This window comes from Cervus elaphus, chromosome 10 (genome assembly GCF_910594005.1).
Source record: "Cervus elaphus chromosome 10, mCerEla1.1, whole genome shotgun sequence".
NCBI lineage: Eukaryota > Metazoa > Chordata > Mammalia > Artiodactyla > Cervidae > Cervus > Cervus elaphus.
Genome location: NC_057824.1, coordinates 52,036,253 through 52,057,370, shown reverse-complemented (window position 1 = coordinate 52,057,370; position 21,118 = coordinate 52,036,253). Strand labels below are relative to the sequence as shown.

Below are 21,118 nucleotides of genomic sequence, written 5' to 3'. Positions count from 1 at the left end.
GTTTAGCCATTAAACAAAGTCAGCGTCCTTTAGTTCCTCCTCAAGGGGTATAGATAATATTCTGGGCCAAGCCCTGTGAGCTGTTTTGCAGATACTGAAAACCCTATCAGGTGGAAGAAGTCACAAGCATATAGACCCCAGACCAGTAGGAACCAAAGGTTAATGATGTTGACTCCCGGTTACCTCAACACCAGCCAATCAGAGGAAGGTCCACAAGCTAATCACACAACCCCACAACCACCCCTCCCCCACTCTTCTTCCTTCACTTAAATGTTTTTTAAATTTTATATTGGAGTATAGTTGATTCATAATGTTGTCTTAGTTTCAGTTATACATTTATGTATATCTGTTCTTTTTTTCAGATTCTTTTCCCCTTTAGGTTAATACAGAATTTTTTTCCCTATGCTGTGCAGCTTATGGAATTTCAGTTCTCTGACCAGGGACTGAACCTTGGCCACAGTGGTGAAAGCCTGGAATCCTAACCACTAGGCCACCAGGAAACTCCCTAGGTTATTATAGAATATTGTGTAGAGTTCCCTGTGCTATAGGTCCTTGAGGATTGTCTATTTTTTTTGGCCTTACCATGTGGCATATGGGAATTGTAGTTCCCTGACCAGCAATCAAACCCACACCTCCTGCATTGGGAGTGAAGAGTCTTAACCACTGGACTACTGGGAAAGTCCCAATTGTCCATTTTATATGTCGTAGTGTGTATATGTTAACTCCAAACGCCTAATTTTTCTCTCTACCCCTCACATTTCCCCTTTGGTAACCATAAATTTGTTTTCTATGTCTGTGAGTCCATTTATGTTTTGTAAATAAGATCATTTGTATCATTTTTTAAGATTCTACACAGAAGTGATATCATATTGTATTTGTCTTTCTCTTTCTGACTTACCTGACTTAGTATTATGATATCTAGCTCCACCCATGGTGCTGCAAGTGGCATTGTTTCATTCATTTTTAAGGTTTTGTAACATTTCATTGTGTATATGTATCACATCAACTTTATCCATTCACTTGTTGATGGACACATAAGTTGCTTCCACATCTTGGCTATTGTAAATAATACTGCTATGAACATAGAGGTGCACCTTATCTTTTTGAGTTATGGGTTTCTCCTGATATATGCCCAGGAGTGGGATTGCTGGATCACATAGTAGCTCTATTTTCACTTTTTTAAGGGCTTCCATACTGTTCTCCATAGTGGCTGCACCTTATATTCCTACCAACAGCCACACCCCATCTTTAAAAACTCTTCCCTGAAAACCACTGGGGGAGTTGGGGCCTATTGACCACTAGCTGCTTGGACTCCTTGCTTGTCACCTTGTTCCACTTTCCTTCCTCACGTCCCAGTGTCAGGAGACTGGCTTTACTGTGTGCATGTGAGCAGACTCATATTTGGTTCAGTAACAGTGTATTCAAGGGGAAAAACAAAACTATCACTTCTCTTCTTTCTCCCTCCTATGAATGCAGTTTAAGATAACTATACTGCAGAAATTTCAGCAGTGTGAAACGAAAGTGGTTTGTCAATACAATCCTTTCAGCTGAGAATCACATGGAGAAAATAATAAACAGATGCCAGGACCCAGGCTCACAGATTCTAATTCCATAGCACTGAGCTAGAGCCTAATTTGAACTTTCTTGTTGAAATGCTTCTGATGGAAATCTCTGGGTGGGATGAGCTGCCCAGGCTGGTGCAATTGCTGTTCAGTCCCTAAGTTGTGTCCAACTCTTTGCGACCCCAAGGACTGTAGCCCACCAGGTTCCACTGTTCATGAGATTCTCCAGGCAAGAATACTGGAAAGGGTTACCATTTTCTTCTCTAGCGGATCTTCCCAGATCAGAGATCGAACCCACCTCTCCTGCATTGGCAGGCAGGTTTTTTACTACTAAGCCACCAGGGAAGCCCCGTTGGTACAGTAGGAAGTCCTAAAGAAAGCACTTCACCATCGAATGAAATAAGCAGGAAGGGATGAACCATGACCTAGACCCTAACATGGCAGGGTTATGGCCAAGCCGTGGGTCCAGGGCTGAGCCAGCCTCTAGTCCTCCTGCCGACAGGTCCACAACAACCCCTCAAGCAGATTCATGCTGCTGTGGATAAGCAGACCCAGGATCGGAGTTTCTGCTGAGCACCTACCTGGTACCTACCTCGTACCTACCTAGTGTATATGTAGTGAAGAAACTGCCCCCTCCACCTGCAGCAGATCTTCCCCTACAGCTCTTGAAGAGACCCACTGTTGCCGACGCCTTAATTTGGACTTGCAACCTGCGGGAACTGTCAGACAATTCATTTCTGTTGTTTAAGCCCGCTGGTTTGGCATACTTTGTGACGCAGCCAAAAAAAAACTGCCACAACCAGGATTTTGTTGTTGTTTGTTTGTTTGTTTGTTTATTTTGCTTTGTTTTTACTTTGGCTGTGCTGGGTCTTCATTGCAGCTCAAGGGGGCTTTTAGTTGTGGCACGTGGGCTGGAAGTTTGCCAGGCTAAAGTTCAGAGCACTGAACTGCACCACTGTTGATGTCATTTATGATGTTGTGGGAGTGGCAGCCATCAACATTGCAGCCCACAGACTGGGCAATCCCCAGGATCTCTTTAATGGTTTCAGAGAGTTCTCTAGCTAGAGATGGATGACGCATCTACCTGGCAATGTTGACCATCTCATTAAAACCAATGTTTCCACTGTGTCTAGTGTTTTTCTGCTTCTTTCTGTCTCTTGGCAGTTCCTCGAGGGCTTTAGCAGTTCCGTAAGAAGTAGAAGGTACGACTCAATCTGGGCCTATCTGCTCTGAATGATCAGTTTCACTGTATCCTCAGACCCTTCCAATCGCCAGTTACCTTGGTGATGTCATCACCAACCTCTTTTGGAGACAGACCCTGGGGCCAGTCTTGGGGGCCAGGGCAGACACGGTGCCGACCTCCCCACTATGCAACTCACTATATGACTCTGATCTTGTTGGTGTTGAACTTAGGTGGCATGGTGGAGGCAGCTGGTGTCAAATCAACCCGGATTTCTGATGACCCAAGGAAATAGCATCTTTGCCTCCTCCAAGCCGAAAATGTTGTCAAGTTTTTTCACAGAATACAAATTACTATTATCTTAAACATGTATGCAATGGATTCTATCTCCTGAACTATATAAAAAGTTGAGGTTCATCTCATTTACACAAACATTAGTGGTTCCCTTGTGATGCACAACACCATCTGCTTTTTTTTTTTATCAGTCTCACAGCATGCCAGATCTTAATTCCTCCAGGAGGGACTGAACCTGAGCCCCCTGTGTTTGGAGGGCAGAGTCTTAACTACCGGCCCACCAGGGAAGTCCCACAGCCTTCTTTCATGGTTATTCAACAATAAAACTGTTTTCTTTATTTCTACATCTGGGAATAGGATTTTCTGGATTTGCAGATTTTATTTTTAATTTTACCCATACCAGCTTTTGAGAAGTAACTGGTCAAGAACATAGTTACATGATTTCACCCCCAAAATATAGTGATAAATCATTGTCCTTATGATTCTATTTTTGAAAAATGACATTTTTATCTAACATAAACAATATCCTGTTTAAAAGGTAAGATCGCAGGTATCCATTTTCTTTTTTCAATTTGTATGTACCTTCTGATTTTTCTACTGTTTTAATGCATTGATTGTGTAATCTAGAAAAGCAACAATTTCTATTCTCTGTTCCTTCCTTGGAGAAACCATATGCCCATGATTAATATTATTTTATATCATGGCTGAACATTTATTGTATCCTAGCATTTTAATGAAACATAGTATCTCAACGGTTAGAACTGGACATGAAAAAACAGACTGGTTCCAAATAGGAAAAGGAGTACGTCAAGGTTGTATATTGCCACCCTGCTTATTTAACTTATATGCAGAGTATATCACGCAAAATGCTGGGCTGGATTAAGCACAAGCTGTAATCAAGATTGCTGGGAGAAACATCAATAACCTCAGATATGCAGATGACACCAGCCTTATGGCAGAAAGTGGAGAAGAACTAAAGAGCCTCTTGATGAAAGTGAAAGAGGAGAGTGAACAAGTTGGCTTAAAACTCAACATTCAGAAAACTAAGGTCATGGCATCTGGTCCCATCACTTCATGGCAAATAGATGGGGAAACAATGGAAACAGTGAGAGACTTTATTTTGGGGGGCTCCAAAATCACTGTAGATGGTGACTGCAGCCATGAAACTAAAAGACACTTGATCTTTGGAAGAAAAGCTATGACCAACCTAGACAGCATATTAAAAAGCAGAGACATTACTTTGCCAACAAAGATCGGTCTAGTCAAAGCTATGGTTTTTCCAGTGGTCATGTATGGATGTGAGAGTTGGACTATAATGAAAGCTGAGCACAGAAGAATTGATGCTTTTGAACTGTGGTGTTGGAGAAGACTCTTGAGAGTCCCTTGGACTGCAAGGATATCCAACCAGTCAATCCTAGGGAAAATCAGTCCTGAATATTTGTTGGAAAAACTGATGCTGAAGCTGAAACTCCAATACTTTGACCACCTGATGCGAAGAACTGATTCATTGGAAAAGACCCTGATGCTGGGAAAGACTGAAGGCAAGAGGAGAAGGGGACAACAGAGGATGAGATGCTGCCGCTGCCGCTAAGTCGCTTCAATCGTATCTGACTCCTTGTGACTCTATAGACGTCAGCCCACCAGGCTCCTCTGCCCACGGGATTCTCTAGGCAAGAACACTGGAGTGGGTTGCCATTTCCTCCTCCAATGCATGCACGCATGCTAAGTTGCGTCAGTCGTGTCTGATTCTTTGCGAGCCTACGGATAGCAGCCCACCAGGCTCCTCTGTCTACGGGATTCTCTAGGCAAGAACACTGGAGTGGGTTGCCATTTCCTTCTCCTGAGGATGAGATGGTTGGATGGCATCACCAACTCGATGGACATGAGTTTGAGCAAGCTCTGGGAGTTGGTGATGGACAGGGAAGTCTGGCATGCTGCAGTCCGTGGGGTGGCAAAGAGTCAGACAGGACTGAGCGACTGAACTGAACTGTTAGTATTTCAGTTAAGGAAATGACAACTCACTCCAGTATTCTTGCCTGAAGAATCCCATGGACAGTGGAGCAGGCTCCACTGCCCATGGGGTCGCAAGAGTGGGACACGACTTAGCCACTAAACCACCACCACCAAACAGGATAAACTCCTTCTCTGGTTTGTCGGAGATTCTCAGATCTAACCTAAAATACCTCTGGGCAAGGAAAGGACCAGGGATCCAAGAGGCAATCACACAGGACACCACCTGAGGTCATATCTTTCCTTGATCCCTTACAGGAGTGAAGACAAATGGAATGTTGATTCCCTGGTTCAGAGGGTCCATCCTCTCAGCACAACATTGCTTCACCTCCAGAGGAGGTGGAGACATTTCAGAGGTTCCCTAACTTCACGGCGCGGAGACTTCTGGGAAACATAGTCTTGCTATTTGCCCGGCTCCCGGAGGCGGGCCCCGGTGCCCGGACTTCCGGCGTCCTCCTGCGTTGCGGCTCCGCGTTCTGTGTGCGTGTTCGCGCACGCGCACCGGCGCTGTCGCTTCCTGTCGCTGGCCCGGTCACCGCTTGCCCTAGTTCCCAGGCTTTGGCCTCCGGCGGGCGGGGATTCCGGGGCCTGCGGGGCTGGAACGCCGCCCGGCACGGCCGGCATCCAGCGGACGCGGGCTGTGCACGCGAGGGTTCTCGCGGGCCGGGCGGAGGCTGGAGCCGAGACCCCCGAGCTCGAGCCCCGGAGCCCTCGGGCTGGGTCGGAGAGGCCGGGAGGGCGGCGGCGACGGCTAAGGAGCGGCGGGGCCCTGTCCCGACCGTCTGCAGCACACGAGACGGTGAAGCCTCGGGAACGACGTTGGCCTGAAGAGAGCTTGTCCCGTAGGCCCAGAGCTGGCTCCTCGGGCCCAGCGGCCTCGGGAGGCGGAGAGTAGGGACTCGGCGAGAGCAGCGCGCCTGAGGAGCAGCTCCCGGACGGAGCCTGGGGAGCCCGGGGCCAGTCAGCGAGTCCCGACGAGGTAGGTGGTGCGTCTGTGGCCTCCAGGCGGCTGTAGATTTTGCGCCCCTCGGAGAGAAGGGCCTGGGGAGCCCGCTCCGGACCCCACGAGAGAGCGACTGGGAAGGTTTGACCGCTTGGCGGGGGTCGAGGGGCCGGGCTGGAGGGCAGGACCGGCTGCTCCGATTGGGCTCCCCCGGGGCTTGTGAGTTCTGGGTGTCCTGGGGCAGTGGGGGTCCAGGCTTGGCCCGGAGTGCTGCGTCCACCCCTTCTTCCATCCCCGAGGCTCCTCCTCCTCTTTCTCTCGCCTTCTCGCGATCCTGCATGTGTCTCTCAAGACTCATCAGCACTTGGTTCTGTATTCTAAGCCTTCGCTGACACGCCACGCCCCCCTTCTCCGCGGGTTCTGCCCGGTAGACTCGCACCGGGTAGTTAGTGCGGGATGAGTCTTCGAGGCGTCTGTCCTGCTGCCTCAGTTGAGGGAAGAGGTGATTGGGCCTGAGAAGGGAGGTGACTTGTCCCAGTCACTGGGTCTGCAGATGGGATCGTCAGCAAGATCAGACTCCTAGGGCAAGTGCTCTGTCAGTTTCTTAATAAGAGATCTTTTTTGAGCATTGCTATTAAGTTTGTACAAATAATTGAAAGGCTGAGCCGCGCCTGAGTGTATCGCGTTACTTAGAGCATCCTCTGGATTTTCTGATCTTAACAGAGTTAGTAAGAAAAGAAAACTGTAACTGTTTATTTTTATTATTTTATATTTAATGATGGAAGTTTATTTTAATAGGATTCGATGTTCATCCACTGATGAAAAAGTGTTTTCCCCGCAGTACCGTAATCACGTGGGAGTTACAGGCCTGTGGGTGGGTACTCAGTCTTTGTTCTTCCAAGCCCTACTGGAACGTGAAAGGGCGGGTTTCCCACAAGTGTCTAGTGAAGTGCTGGGCAGGGCTTCTTCACACTAGCTCTTCCTGGGTCGCTTCAGTACCTGCATTTCCTCCTTCAGGTCCGCCTCGGCTTTCACAGTGCTGCAGGTTATTCCAAGAGCAGCGGAAAATGAATCAATCTCTGGTGAGTTTTGCTGTTTACTTATTTACTCCCTACTCTGCTTTGTAGGCTTACCTCATGGCTCAGATTGTAACTAATCTGCCTGCAATGTAGGAGACCCGGGTTCAACCCTTGGGTCAAGAAGATCCCCTGGAGAAGGGAATGGCAACCCACTCCAGTATTCTTGCCTGGAGAATTCCATGGATAGAGAAGCGTGGATTGACTCCAAAGAACGGCTAGCACTTTCACTGATTTGTAATAACATTTTAGGAGGCCTGATAGCTCAGAATTTAAAATGGAAAAGTAGGAATAGCTGAAAGATAGGGTTAGACAAAGCATAGAGAGCAGGTCAGCACCAAGTGTTTCTGGCACGTTCTATGTGTAGATCCCACGATCCTCCGGAGTTCTTAAAGCCACAGAACAAGCCTCAACTTCTTGACATTCATTGCAAAAACTGACAAACACCATCTATTGCATGCCTTACATGTCCTTCCCACTTTTATCCTTGAGTGTTAAAGGTTTCCTTGATATGATATGTGGTTGGGGGTGGGTGGGGGAATCAAGTCAGGGGGACTTGAGGCTCCAGCTGGATGGCAGACAGGCAAGGGGGAGGCCTCAGTGAGTTCCCACTGCTGCTGGTCCTGGGCCCGTTAGTAGTGCATGTCCATACCCTTGGGTTTTTTCTTAGTCATGAGTGAGGTTGAGAACATTCAATAGGTTTAGAAGCTGTTTCTTCTTTTTAATTAATAGACTAAATTAGAACAGTTTTAGGTTTATGGGGAAACTGAGCTGACAGTACAGAGTTCCCTATAACTGTCCCCCTTGGTTTCCTCCGATGTTATCATCTCACACTTGTGTGGTGCATCCTCTGAATTGTTGATACCTTATTATCACCTGGAGTCCATAGTTTATATTAGGGGTCCCTCTGTGTTCAAGTCTTGACAAATGTGTAGTGAATGGCCTGCAGCCACCAATGAAGTACAGTAATCAACTGCTTTGCTGCCGGAAACAATCCTGGGCACCTCCTGTTTGTCTCTCCCTCTGCCCCCAGCCCCCAACAGCTGCTCATCTTATTACTGTCAATGTATTTTTGTCTTTTACAGAATGTCACATAGTTGGGATCGTACGGTATGTGGTCTTTTCAGACTGGTGTGCTTCTCTTTTTATATGAAGGGCCTGTTCTTGTCCACAGTCCATCTTCCTGTCTCAGTACTGATTTATTTTGCTTCTCTTATTGACTAACAGAGTAGCCTTAAGTATTTATAAATGTTTCCAGTTGGAGTCATGTTAGTGAGCATTGTTTTCCAAGTTTTTTTTGTCTTTTTACTTGATTTTCCAGCAATAGCATATAATTCTTTCATTTTTTTCATTTTGAGAGGCTGAATAGTATTCATTTTAAAAAATGTCTCAAAAATTTCTCAAAATCACAAGATTCCTAGTCTTATCAACGCAAATGGATAAGAGCACCCTCCTTGGTCAGTACTGGAGTACAACTTCTTTCAAGGAGGTGGGTGGAGGTGAGGTGGGAGGAATTCATTGGTCTTGTGCTTCTTTTCTGGTTCTTACTTTCTCTTTCTGGTTCTGGGCACTGCGTCAGCCACTCTTTTGTACTTGGTAAAGACTTTTAATGTGTGAATGTGTGGACCCCCCAGTTCTCAGGGGGCAGACACAGGTATGTCTGGTGATGTCTGGATGGAGTATGGGCTGAGTTCTGGAAGATTTGCTGTTGCTCTCTGAGACAGGCTTCTCCAGGCTAGACCAGGGCAGTGCTGTACAGGCCTCTGTCTGCCTTGGGCAGTGACTACTTCTACTGGTGTGTCTCATTGACAGCAGAGCACCTTCAGCCTTCGCAGACCAGCAAAGTCTGGGTCCCAGTCATCTCTGCATGTAGAGCCTGGGGTCAGGGGACAGGAGCCTTCCTGCCTCTTCGATTGTTCCACATGAAGAACTTTGATTTTCAGTCAACATCAGGAGTTCATCATTTTCTCTGATAGGCCCTGAGCTTGACGAGGTCGTTTCCTTAACCTCCTCCTAAACACTCCTGTCTCCATGTTCTGTTGAGAGCTGCTGCTGCTGCTAAGTTGCTTCAGTCATGTCCAACTCTGTGCGACCCCATAGATGGCAGCCCACCAGGCTCCACCATCCCTGGGATTCTCCAGGCAAGAATACTAGAGTGGGTTGCCATTGCCTTCCCCATCTGTTGAGAGCACCTGAACCTTATTGGTTTTAACATACTGGCACTGTTTTGTAATCTTTTCTGGGCAATTGCATAAATTTAACAGACCCATTACGTTTAGTTATTTCAAGTTTACTTCTGTGTTTTCTGATTCATTCTGATTTGCAGAGTGATGAGATGCACAGTAGATAAACAACAATAATAGCAGGTATTGAAAAGCATGTTATGTCCAAAGAACTGTGTTAAGTGCTTTCCATGAAAGAACCTGTTTGGTACTGATCTGTGTCATGTGACAGGCACCATTATTGTCTCTATTCTAGAGGTGACGGTACAGGAGGAAACAGGCTATAATGACTGTGTGAGTGTGAGTGTTTGTGAATTTACTCAGAAGATCCACACTCACAGGTCTGGGTGTGGCAGTTTCTGGTTCTGTTGTGCGCTCTGTGCCCCTCATCAGGAGTAAGTGAGCTCCTTCCCTGGAAGGTATTGGGGGATGAAGGGATTCCAAGTCCCTGGCTGGGCATGAGGGCGGGACGAACCAAGCTATTTCCAGTAGTTTGGGGAGCAGGCTGGGGTCAGGTCAAGGCAGGCTTATCTCTGTAGTGAAATACGGAACTGGGATGTGCTGCCTGGCTTGCTTATGGCCTTGGTAACTGTGGTGAATACTACAGCTCGGTTCCTTCTGTGAGCTGTAGGAGGAGCTCAGGGCAGGAACAGAAGAGAAGCTTGGGCTGGTGATATACACTGGGAAATGTTGAAATGTAGAAGGTTATTCATGCCTGGAGAATCCCCATGGACAGAGGAACCTGGGAGTCTACAGTTCATGGGGTCGCAAAGAGTTGGACGTGACTGAGTGACTAAATGCAGCACAGCACAGCACAGGTTTTTAAAGCCATGAGGCAAGATGGGATCACCATCAAAGCAAAGGGTACAAGAAAAGAACTGAGCCCCAGGGCCCTATGATGACTTGAGGATGACTCAGAGGAGAGGAGGAGCCAGTGAAGGAGCGGCCGGGGAGGACAGAGGAGAACCAACCAACATTATTAATGCTCTGGAAGCAGAATGAAGGAGTGCAGTGCCTCTTGGGTTTGCACACTGCCCTCAGGCCTGTGCTCCTTGAGGGCACAGGCTCTGTCTGCTGGTCTTGTCCTCAGGACTGTTCTTGGCTCACAGTGTAAGGCTGTATTTTCTTTTTTTCCTGTACATTGAGCAAACTCATGGCAGTGTTTAATATTTATTTTCCTTCCATAAGGCCCATAACATAGAAAAGGTACACAGTGTAAATCTGACCAGTGAGCTTGGTAAGCTCTTGTCCCCGTGTATCTGCTCCATGTCACCCAGTCCCCACTGTGGTGCCATTACAGGGGTCAATGTCATTCAGGGACGTGGCTGTGGACTTCACGCAGGAAGAGTGGCAGCACCTAGACCCTGAGCAGAAGACGACCTACAGGGACGTGATGCTGGAGAACTACAGCCACCTCATCTCTGTGGGTGAGGAGAGAGATAAACTAGATTTCCCTCTAACTTAATGATTTTAATGTTGAACTTGTGGGCTTCCCCGGCGGCACAGTGGTAAAAGAATCCACCTGCCAATGCAGGAGATGTAAGAGATTCAGGTTCAATCTTACAAAACTGAATTGGGTTGGGAAGATCCCCTGGAGTAGGAAATGGAAGCCCACTGCAGTATTCTTACTTGGAAAATCCCATGGACAGAGGAACCTGGCAGTCTGCAGTCCATGGGGTTGCCTAGAGTCAGCTGACCGAGCATATACACACACAGACACACACACTTTAAACTTGATGGAACAACTGGAATCATCTGAGGTACCAGGTAGGCCATGTGGTCTCTACATCCAGGTAGGTTCTGATTCTGGTACAGCACTAATGGCACTTCTGTCCTGTAGCTTGTAAGCCAGCCTTTTGCTTACATGACAAATCTGGAAGCCCAGCAGCCAAGTTCAAGTTCTCTCTTGTATCTGTTAACAGGGTGTCACATTATCAAACCAGAAGTCATCACCAAATTGGAGCAAGGAGAAGAGCCGTGGGTGGTGGAAGGAGAATTCCTGCTTCAGAGTCGCCCAGGTGTGTGAGGGGGGTGGCAGTAAGGAGGGTGGTCACTCAGGAGTGTTTTTCCCTAGAGCTTTTTAATGGTGCCAAACCTGAGAAGTGATTGAGGAGAGTTGTTCTTGAACTCCAGCAACTCGAATCTCACTCCCTAAGGCTTTTTCCTTTCCCACAGCAGTTTGTGTTGGTAGAGCTTCCCACTCTGGCTTCTGCTGTGAACCAAAACCTGCTCGCTTCCTTCCTCCTCTTAAAACTCACAACTTCTTATGGCATTTTGTTGGCAGGCATATATATTGTCTGTCATTAGAGAATAACTCCTGACTCTCCGTGTTCTCATTAGTTTCCTTCTTTCTTCTTTCCCATGAAATGCCTCAGGCTTGTTTCTGTCCCTAGCTTCACGTCTCACTTCTCTTTCTTTGAGGTCAGAGTTCACACCCCCATCTTGGTGCATAAACCAGTGAACTTAGTTCACCTGTGCTGTCCTGATCACAGGCACTGGTCATTCCAGCTGGAGTTTGGTGATGGCATCACAGGGTCTTCCTATTCCACCAGATGCTCACTTTCATCTTGTCTCTTACTTTCTGTTCTGTCGGCAGTACCTTGAATCATGTCTTGTCTGAGCAGGTGTTCAGTCAAGCAGGAGACAGAGAAACGAGTCCTGATTCACTTACCACCCCCACCCTGCCCCCTCCAGAAACATCCCTGAAGGGTCTGCCTCACCCTCTGGTGGTTTATTCCCCAAGTTCTTCAGAAGGTCCTCCCATCTCGGGTATTTAAGGCTTTTATGTGTCTCATGCTGCTGTGTCTACCAGTTCCTGGTTCGGTGTTTCCTGAGAGAGCTGGAGGTGCTTCTACATTCTCATTGGATTTGCAAGATGTGTTCCCCTGACTTTTGAATCCATCTTATCACTCGTCTCACAGGATGAGCCTACAGCCATTCCCTGTTGATTCTTAAAGGCAGTTTAAATTCCTCTTCTTTTCAGAATCATACAATGTTGTCCCTTTGTTGCCTGGAAATTTTAATTTTGTATTGTTTCCTGAAACTCTGGCTAAACTTCATTTGGTCCACACTTCTAAAGGTCTCTTCTGTTTCACTGAGGTGTGGGATATTTGTCCAGATTACACATTCTTTAAGTCTGAACTCAAGTATTCAACCCCTCCTTAAAGTTTTCCCTTTCAGCTGTAATCATCATACCAGTCTCTTCCTTCCCTTGACTTTGACTCCATCTCAGGGTGATGCTTTAGAAAAAAAATCAAGGTCTGATCAAGAAGTCTGTTGACTGTGTTTTTTGCTTGGGCTTCTCCACCCACCCTCCTCAAGTTTTGATAGATTCTGAGGAAACCTATCTTTCCTCAGGTTTTTGCCTCAGGAAAGATTGATTTTGAGTAGATCAAAGGCTGGAAGTCAGGCAAATTTAGTAAAACAACAGGAGCAGAGACTTGCAATGGAATATAAGCTGGGGCATAGTTGGTACCAGACCATCTCAGTGTAGGTGGTAGCACCTTAGACTGTGCTCCGTGTCTCCACGCAACATGAAGCAACTTGGTGTGAAGTGGAGACCTGCCTCTTGCACACCGAGTCCTCCTGGTCCTTGTGTGGCAGCTAAACTCATTGCTGCCCCGTCAGTTGACATGTTTGCTCTGAGCCCTTTCATACCTAAAAATCAGGCATTTATCCAGCATCCTCTCTCTTCAGATCATTACTCCATGTTTTTGTTTTACCTTCTGTACCCAGTTTTGAACAAAATTTTGCAATATTAATGTGTGCATGTACTCAGTTATGTCTGACTCTTTGCAACCCCATGGACTGCAGCCTGCCAGGCTCCTCTGTCTATGGGATTTCCCAGGTAAGCGTACTGGAGTGGGTTGCCATTTCCTCCTCCGGGGGGATCTTCCCAACCCAGGGATCAGACCTGTATCTCCTGCACTGCAGGTGGATTCTTTACCACTTGTTTTTATCAGCTTTCTTCACCACTGGAGATCGTGGAGCTTGTGTGTATGCATGTGCATGTTTATTTCAAACCAAAATAATAAGGGGGAAAAATACACTTGGAATGGTTTTCACCTGTCCAAGAAGCTAGCACCTGTGCCACAATGAAATGGTGTACAAGTCACATGTCATTTCTTACCCAGGAAGTTGCATAAAAATTGGTTAATCTTGCCTCTTTTTAGAAGAAGTCTGGAAAGTTCATGATCTGATGGAAGGAAGCCAGGAAAATGAAGACAAACATTCAAGGCAAACTGAATCCATTAACAACAAAACCCTGCCTGAAGGGAGAGGTAATGGTCTTGGTAAGACTTGTAATGTGGAAACAAGCCCTGTTCCTTCAAGAAAAATATCCTATCAGTGTGACTCATGTGAAAAGAGTTTAAAGTCTATTTCAGAATATATTAGTAGTGATGGCAGCTATGCAAGAATGAAACCTGATGAATGTAGTGCTTGTGGGAGATCACTTCTCCATGTGAAGCTTGAAAAAACTCATCTCGGAGATAAACCTTATGAATTTAACCAAAACGGGGAGGCTTATGCTCTAAATGGAGAAAGTATTTATCAGAACATTCACATTTTGGAGAAACCCTTTGAATATATCGAATGCCAGAAAGCCTTTCAGAAGGATACAGTGTTTGCTAACCATATAGAGGAGAAGCCCTACAAGTGGAACGAATCTGAAATAGCCTTTCTCCAAATGTCAAACCTCAGTGTGCACCCAACAACTCATTTGGAAATGAAACCCTATGAGTGCAACGCATGTGGGAAATCCTTCTGTAAAAAGTCCAAGTTTATTATCCACCAGAGGACTCACACAGGAGAGAAACCTTATGAATGTAATCAGTGTGGGAAATCCTTCTGCCAGAAGGGCACCCTCACTGTCCATCAGCGAACACACACAGGGGAGAAGCCCTATGAATGTACTGAATGCGGGAAAACCTTCTACCAGAAGTTACACCTCATTCAACACCAGAGAACTCACTCAGGAGAGAAGCCCTATGAATGTAGCTACTGTGGAAAAGCCTTTTGCCAGAAGACACACCTCACACAGCACCAGAGAACACATTCCGGAGAGAGACCCTACGTTTGTCATGACTGTGGAAAAACCTTCTCCCAGAAGTCAGCCCTTAATGACCACCAGAAAATTCACACAGGCGTGAAACTCTACAAGTGCAACGAGTGTGGGAAGTGCTTCTGCCGCAAGTCTACCCTCACCACACACCAGAGGACACACACGGGAGAGAAGCCCTATGAGTGTAACGAGTGTGGGAAGTTCTTCTCTCGGCTGTCATATCTCACTGTGCATTACAGAACTCATTCAGGAGAGAAGCCCTATGAATGTAACGAGTGTGGGAAAACCTTCTACCTGAACTCAGCCCTCATGAGACACCAGAGAGTCCACACAGGAGAGAAGCCCTATGAGTGCAATGAGTGTGGAAAGTTATTCTCCCAGTTGTCGTACCTCACGATACATCACAGAACTCACTCAGGAGTGAAGCCCTACGAATGTAACGAATGTGGGAAGACCTTCTACCAGAATTCCGCCCTTTGTAGACACCGGAGGATACATAAAGGAGAGAAGCCCTATGAATGTTACATATGTGGGAAGTTCTTCTCGCAGATGTCATACCTCACAATACATCACAGAATTCATTCAGGAGAGAAGCCTTACGAATGTAATGAATGTGGGAAAACCTTCTGCCAGAATTCAGCCCTTAACAGACACCAGAGGACACACACAGGAGAGAAAGCCTACGAGTGCTATGAGTGTGGCAAATTCTTCTCTCAGATGTCGTATCTCACTATACATCATCGAATTCATTCAGGAGAGAAACCTTTTGAATGTAACGAATGTGGAAAAGCCTTCTCTCGGATGTCATACCTCACTGTACATTACAGAACTCACTCAGGAGAGAAGCCATATGAATGTACTGAATGTGGGAAAAAATTCTACCACAAATCAGCCTTCAACAGCCATCAGAGAATTCATAGGAGAGGGAACATGAATGTACTTGATGTGGGAAGGCTTCTCTGAAGTCAGATCTCTTATAATGTCGCAGAACCCTCTCCATATAATGAATAAGGAACTCCTACCATCCCAAGTTGGAGAGTTCACACAGGTGGGTGTGAACAAACCTGTGAGTATTTGTCAGACTTGGAACCTGAAAGTTTGCAGGTTGGAAACCACAGCTGTAACTAGGCCACATGACATGCTGACAGGAGTAAAAATCTATCAGTATTGGACATAGTTTCACTATGAATTCAAACTTTTACATGTCAGGGAATTCAGACCAAGGGGATATCTTTCAAGGAATGTGGAAAACATTCTGCTGGAAATTATGAAACTAAAATTTACGTTTCTGATAAAATGTCAAGCTTTTGTAAAAAAAAAAAAAGAAACCACAGAGGATGGATGTTTTGAATAAACATGCTCCTTATGTACATAGAAACTGTAAAATCGTTGGGTAGCTAATTAAGATGGCAGCATGGCAACATTAAGCTCACACATGAGTGGATCCTGAGGGTGCAGGACTCATGCTCTTGAGGGTGTTTGGGTGTTTCTGTTTGTTTTTTAGGATGCTGCATTACAGGGGTTGTATGTTCGGCTTGAATCATGTTTGAAAAGGCAATGTATCCTTATTAGAATAATTTCTAAGGTATTTTAAATAGCACCACTATGCTAGCATCTAAATATGTATAGATAATGAACTAATATTTGAAAGATATGAAGTATACTTCTCTTTGTGCTCTTCCCTGGCATTTATAAATGGATTTTATCATTGTTAGTGAATTAAGTCTTCCATAAGGAAGCCAATGTTTTTAATAGTGTTTTAACTGTATCTGAATCAGCAAGATAAAAATCTGTGCATAAAATAGAAAATTGCATAGATAATTTAAAATGGTTAATGCCACAAGTCTCTGCAGTAAGGGACAGCTGTAGGACTCATTGCGATCAGTATGGTTTTAAAAATGTACTTAAAATAGTCTCATTTTAATCTATTTTTTTCACTTACTGTTTTTTATTTAGATGCCTTTGTAAGTGTGCAGAGCACATGTACTATGTAACCTAGAAATTAACTGTATTTTTATTTGATACAGTGGTGTTTTTAAGCACCATAGTTTGTTCCTTCCTGAATGGATTGAGAGCAGGTTTGTACGGGTTGTAGCTGGTGTTGCTGAGTGACCAACCTAGTCACTCATTCCTTGTTTTTGGCTGCCCGAGTCTGGGTATCTAATCCTCTTGACAGAACAGGGGATAAATCCTGATTAGTTTCAACAAATAATGATAATCCCTTTCTCATCACCAGTAATTGGTTTAGAGTATTCGGAGGACCCCATTCTAGACAGGTAAAGGAAATATCTTGAGCAGGTTATTTCTGGAAAAGATTTCTTCAAAGCTTCAAGGAATCATGCCAGGTGAAGTGGGATCCTGTTCAACGTTTCCTTGCCTGGCTGTGTCTTTCAACAATGGTTATAATTTGTGAATGGCAGAGCAGAAAGACGGGAAGAACCTGGGACCTGGATGATGCTTTGAGCCACTGAACCAGCCAGCTGTGTAGCCACTCTATCTCTGGACTATTTCTTTTGTGAAAAACTGAACTGTAGATTGATTTAGGTTACTTCTAGTGATAACAAAAGATATAGAGCTTGTAGGAGTTATGCAATTGAGAAGTGGGCTTTAGGCAAATCACTTTTTTTGAGGTGTTGATACAGAGAAGATCTTCTTTTCTGTAAATTTTGGTGTAAATATTACACTCAAATATTTGAGTATTAGAAAACTTGAAACAATTCAATGTGTATTCCTCAATTTTTACATTACTGACCTAAGAACTTTTGGAGCCTGATATGATGTCAGGTGTATCTTTCTTTCCATAATGCATGACATTAATTTTGTTTAGGTTAATTTATGTTATTCATGGGTCATTGCTACCATGTTGTTGATGATACATGCTAAGGTAAGGACTCACTTTTGTTTCTTTTCCAGTGAATAGCTTGATAGCCTGTATTATTTGAGTCATCCATCCCTTTCTGCAGAGATGAGATGCTATGTTTCTCATGTGTTTCTGTCACTCATGGCTCCCATTTTTGTTGCTCATCACTTTTCCATCAGATTTGTCTAGATGATCTTGAGTCTGCTATATAACAGGTACTAAGATTCTAGTACAGTGTATAGTTTTATGTAGGAACTATATATTCATAGTATACTTGTTGAAGGTTTCCCACACTAATGGGAAGTAACTTAAGTACCCAGTATGCATTTTAAGTAAAATATTTGGAAAGCTTATAAATGATTTACCACATTCTTTCTCTGTTACAAAGTGCCTGACACCAAAGGGCCCTATACATGTGTATGTGGCCCTCAACTGCCTCTTCAGTAATAATGGTTGTGGAATTTCTCTGTTGTTTCAGAGACACCAGTGTTTTCATACTATTACATCTCTGAAATAGTGTAATACATTCTAATTTAACTGGTGTTTTTTCTTCCTTGGAGGTACTTAAAATAATGGTTTGTCTTGTATTTGATGGATGGAATGCAATATTTTTAAAGTTTTTAACTATTCCTGGCAAGACCTGCATTCATGAAAGAAGGCAGCACGGGAGATGGCCCACTGACCCATCCAGCAGCAAGGAGTGAATGTGGAATTGGGGCAGAGCGCAAATGCTTCCTCTTTATATGCACAGTGACTTCTTCCTGTGGAATGTGAGCAGATTAGGAACTCCCAGTGGATTTCCAGGGGCTAAGCCAGGGGTTGACCCCTCCCGGCACCTACAGGTGAGAGATTCTCCAAGGTTCTCACCCCCTCCCCCCGGCCCCAGTCATCCTAGTGTTAGTGAAATGGTGGTTCATTGGTTGGCCTCTCAAACAGGTCAAAATGAAGACCATTGTTAACACCAGAGCAATATTCCAAGGCCATGGAGTGACACTCTGTTCTTTATTCCACTGCAGTGACTGGTAATGTTTCTATCCTGGTGACTGGTAATGTTTGTATCCTGCAGAAGTGTGTAAAATGATACTGACCTGGACATACCTTTTAAGTTTAATGCTCTATCATGCAGTAGTCCCCCTGTTTATAAACCCCTGAGAAGTTCTATACACAAGAGAATGTGTACACAGGGAGTTTCACCACAGCAAGATTTTGAGGTATCTTAGGTGACCATCACTAGAAGAGGTAGGTAAAAGGTCGATCATGCATCGGGGTGGTGTCTAGCAGTCAGAAGTGTGTGTTGTACTTGCATGTAGCACATCCAATTAGCACTTCTAGATATGGATGGAAAAAATGGATGGAATGAGATTTCATACAAGTAAACAATGCTTATATCAATTAAAGTTACACACACCCTTACAGAAGTTACGATGGTGAGTGCTAAAGGTCCTACCTTTATCACTGAGAGCCTGTGGGGGAAGGGATGGAACTGGAGTTTGGCATGAAGTAAGAATGGGGTCCACACAGAAACCAACATTGATAACCTATGTTTTGAGCTGAGTAGTACAGTTAACATTGTGCCCAGGACTCCTCCAGAAATACTGAAGACACTAACACAGGAAAATTAAAGACCCGCACTTAACAATCCTCAGTAATGTTTTATTCTGTTCAGTTTTAACCAGAATTTTATGGCTCAGTTGCCTAAATGACACCTGTGCCTTTTCTGGCAGGCTGCCCAGCCAACATCCCCCTACTCAGGGGGCAGCCAGTGGGTGACAACTGGTGCCCCAGGTACAGGCTGCTGGGGCAGGCAAGAATCAGACTTTATTCCCATAGAACTGGGCTGTGCATCTCACCTATTGGCCAGTCTGTAAGATGGGAACAGGGCTTCCCTTTGTTTCCTGGGCTCAGAGCAGTCTTCCCAGAGGGCTGGTGCCAAAGGCATTTAAAGGCACAAGTACTGGGGGCAGCAACCTGGGGCAGGATAACAGTCAAGGTGAGCAGCAGACATACTGAGAAGCTGGGGAAGAGGTTGGAAAACTTCCTTGTGTGTGGGGATAAGAGCTTTTAAAAGCTTCCGTGTGCACCCTGTATGTGCACAGGGTGGGACGTGACTCAGAAAAGATATGTAAAGTCTCTATGCACTCATCTAGCAATTCTGTGTACGCTGGAAGTGAAGACTACGGCAGAGTGGAATCAGCATGGTCAAGCACTAAAGTCGTACCCAACACAGAGCCAGCCTGCAGAACTAGGGGAGTGCCATCACATTGCCTCATGTTTGACTCACATTTGACCTCTGACACATTCCCATTGTTGAGTGCTTCCTTCGATTTTGACCAAGGAGGCCTAGGTTCACCTTGCACACACTGGGTGTGACCTAGACTCAGCTCTTTCTCCAAGAAGTCCTGGTTCCTTGTAGGGGCCAATGTTGGGAACTGACTTTGCTCACCACTCTGGGGGGTGTTACTCAGTGGATAGAGCTATGAAATATGTAATTTTTAAAAATGAATAATATTTTTCAATGCATATTTATCATCATAGGGAGGTCACATGAATTCCTTGATTTCTGTGGTTGTCTTATCTCTTAAACTGGAAGTTTTGATTCCTAGTAACTTTTATAATTTATTTTAGCTTTCTCCTACAATGTACACAAAACAGATTCAAATAAACAGCAATATTATCAGGAAGAAAATTGATGAGTGATTTTTGGCTGGCGTTTTTGTCCTTAAACACTTTCCATTAAAGATGTATAATCATAACATGGAGTGCAAAATTTCTTCAAAGAATTACTTTTGTGTGGTCAAGTTGCCAATTTGATATTAAGTTGATTTCAATTTCAGAATCTTCTATTTTTTTACTTTTGAATATGTAAATCACTCATTTGTTCAACGTTCAAAAATTCATAAAAAGGTAAAATCAAAGAAACCTTGCTTCCACCCCATCTCCACAAATAACATTCTTGGAGAACCTCTCTCCTAATGTGTTCTCTGATGTACATAAGCTCAAGTTTTCTCCCATGAATTCACAAAGGTATGACACATTATGACTCTACACAGGAGGATTTTTCACATCTGCTGCCATTCAGGATATCTCTTGTGTGTGAATCACTTCATATTTAGAGTTTACTTCTTGCAGAAGGATTTCCCATGTATGTTATATTCATAAGGCTTCTCCCCTGTGGTGTTTGCTGGTGTACTCTGAGGGTTGACTTCATACAGAAGGACTTCCCGCATCTCTTATATTCATAGGGCTTCTCCCCTGTGTGGATTCTCTGATGATTAATGAGGTCTGACTTCACATAAAACCTTTGCCCACATTCATTACATTTGAAGGGGTTCTTCCCTATGTGAGTTCTCTGATGCACAGTGAGGTATGACTTCATGCAGAAAGGTTTCTCACATTCACTACATTTATAAGCCTTCTCTTCTGTGTGAGTCCTCTAATACATGGTTAGGGCTGACTTAAAACAGAAAAATTTTACACATTTACTACACCCATGGGGTTTCTCTACAGTGTGCTCTGATGTTCAATGAGATGTGATTTCTGGAGGAAATTTTTCCCACATTGTTTACATTGATAAGGTTTCTTCCTGTGTGTGTTCACTGATGTTAAGTGTGGTGTGACTTCTGAAAGAAAGTTTTACTACATTCTTTACATTTTTAAGGTTTCTCCCATGTGTATTCTCTGGTGCTGAGGGTTGACTTCTCACATTTATTACATTTGAAGTATTTCTCTTCTGACTTGACTTCATAGAAAAGGCTTTCCCACATACTTTACACACATGGGATTTCTTTCCTGTGTGGTTTCTCTGATGAATATTAAGAAGCAACTTCACATAGAATAACTTCTTGCATTCATTGCATTTAAAGGATTTCTCCCCAGTGTGAGTCCGCTGGTGTATAATGAGGGTTGACT

At 44.6% G+C, this 21,118-nt stretch overlaps 1 protein-coding gene across 4 annotated transcripts; it reads left to right on the top strand.

Annotated features, from left to right (window-relative positions):
- Positions 1–5,888: 5,888 nt before the first annotated feature.
- On the top strand, positions 5,889–19,895 carry ZNF12 (zinc finger protein 12). Of its 4 annotated transcripts, none has more exons than XM_043915359.1 (5): positions 5,889–6,025; positions 7,007–7,071; positions 10,588–10,714; positions 11,210–11,305; positions 13,460–19,895. In XM_043915359.1, exons 2-5 carry the CDS (start codon positions 7,057–7,059, stop codon positions 15,310–15,312), a joined length of 2,091 nt encoding a protein of 696 aa, XP_043771294.1. In that variant the 5' UTR covers positions 5,889–6,025; positions 7,007–7,056; the 3' UTR covers positions 15,313–19,895. The 4 variants fall into 4 exon arrangements, with proteins under 4 accessions (XP_043771294.1, XP_043771297.1, XP_043771296.1 ...); XM_043915362.1 differs by having other exon boundaries at positions 12,100–13,591; XM_043915361.1 differs by lacking the exon at positions 10,588–10,714 and having other exon boundaries at positions 5,967–6,025; positions 12,100–19,895.
- Positions 19,896–21,118: the final 1,223 nt, after the last annotated feature.

Coding starts and splice junctions, on each gene's coding strand:
- ZNF12 (XM_043915359.1), top strand. Junction 10,715..11,209: donor CAGCCACCTCATCTCTGTGG/GTGAGGAGAGAG, acceptor ATCTGTTAACAG/GGTGTCACATTATCAAACCA. Junction 11,306..13,459: donor CCTGCTTCAGAGTCGCCCAG/GTGTGTGAGGGG, acceptor GCCTCTTTTTAG/AAGAAGTCTGGAAAGTTCAT.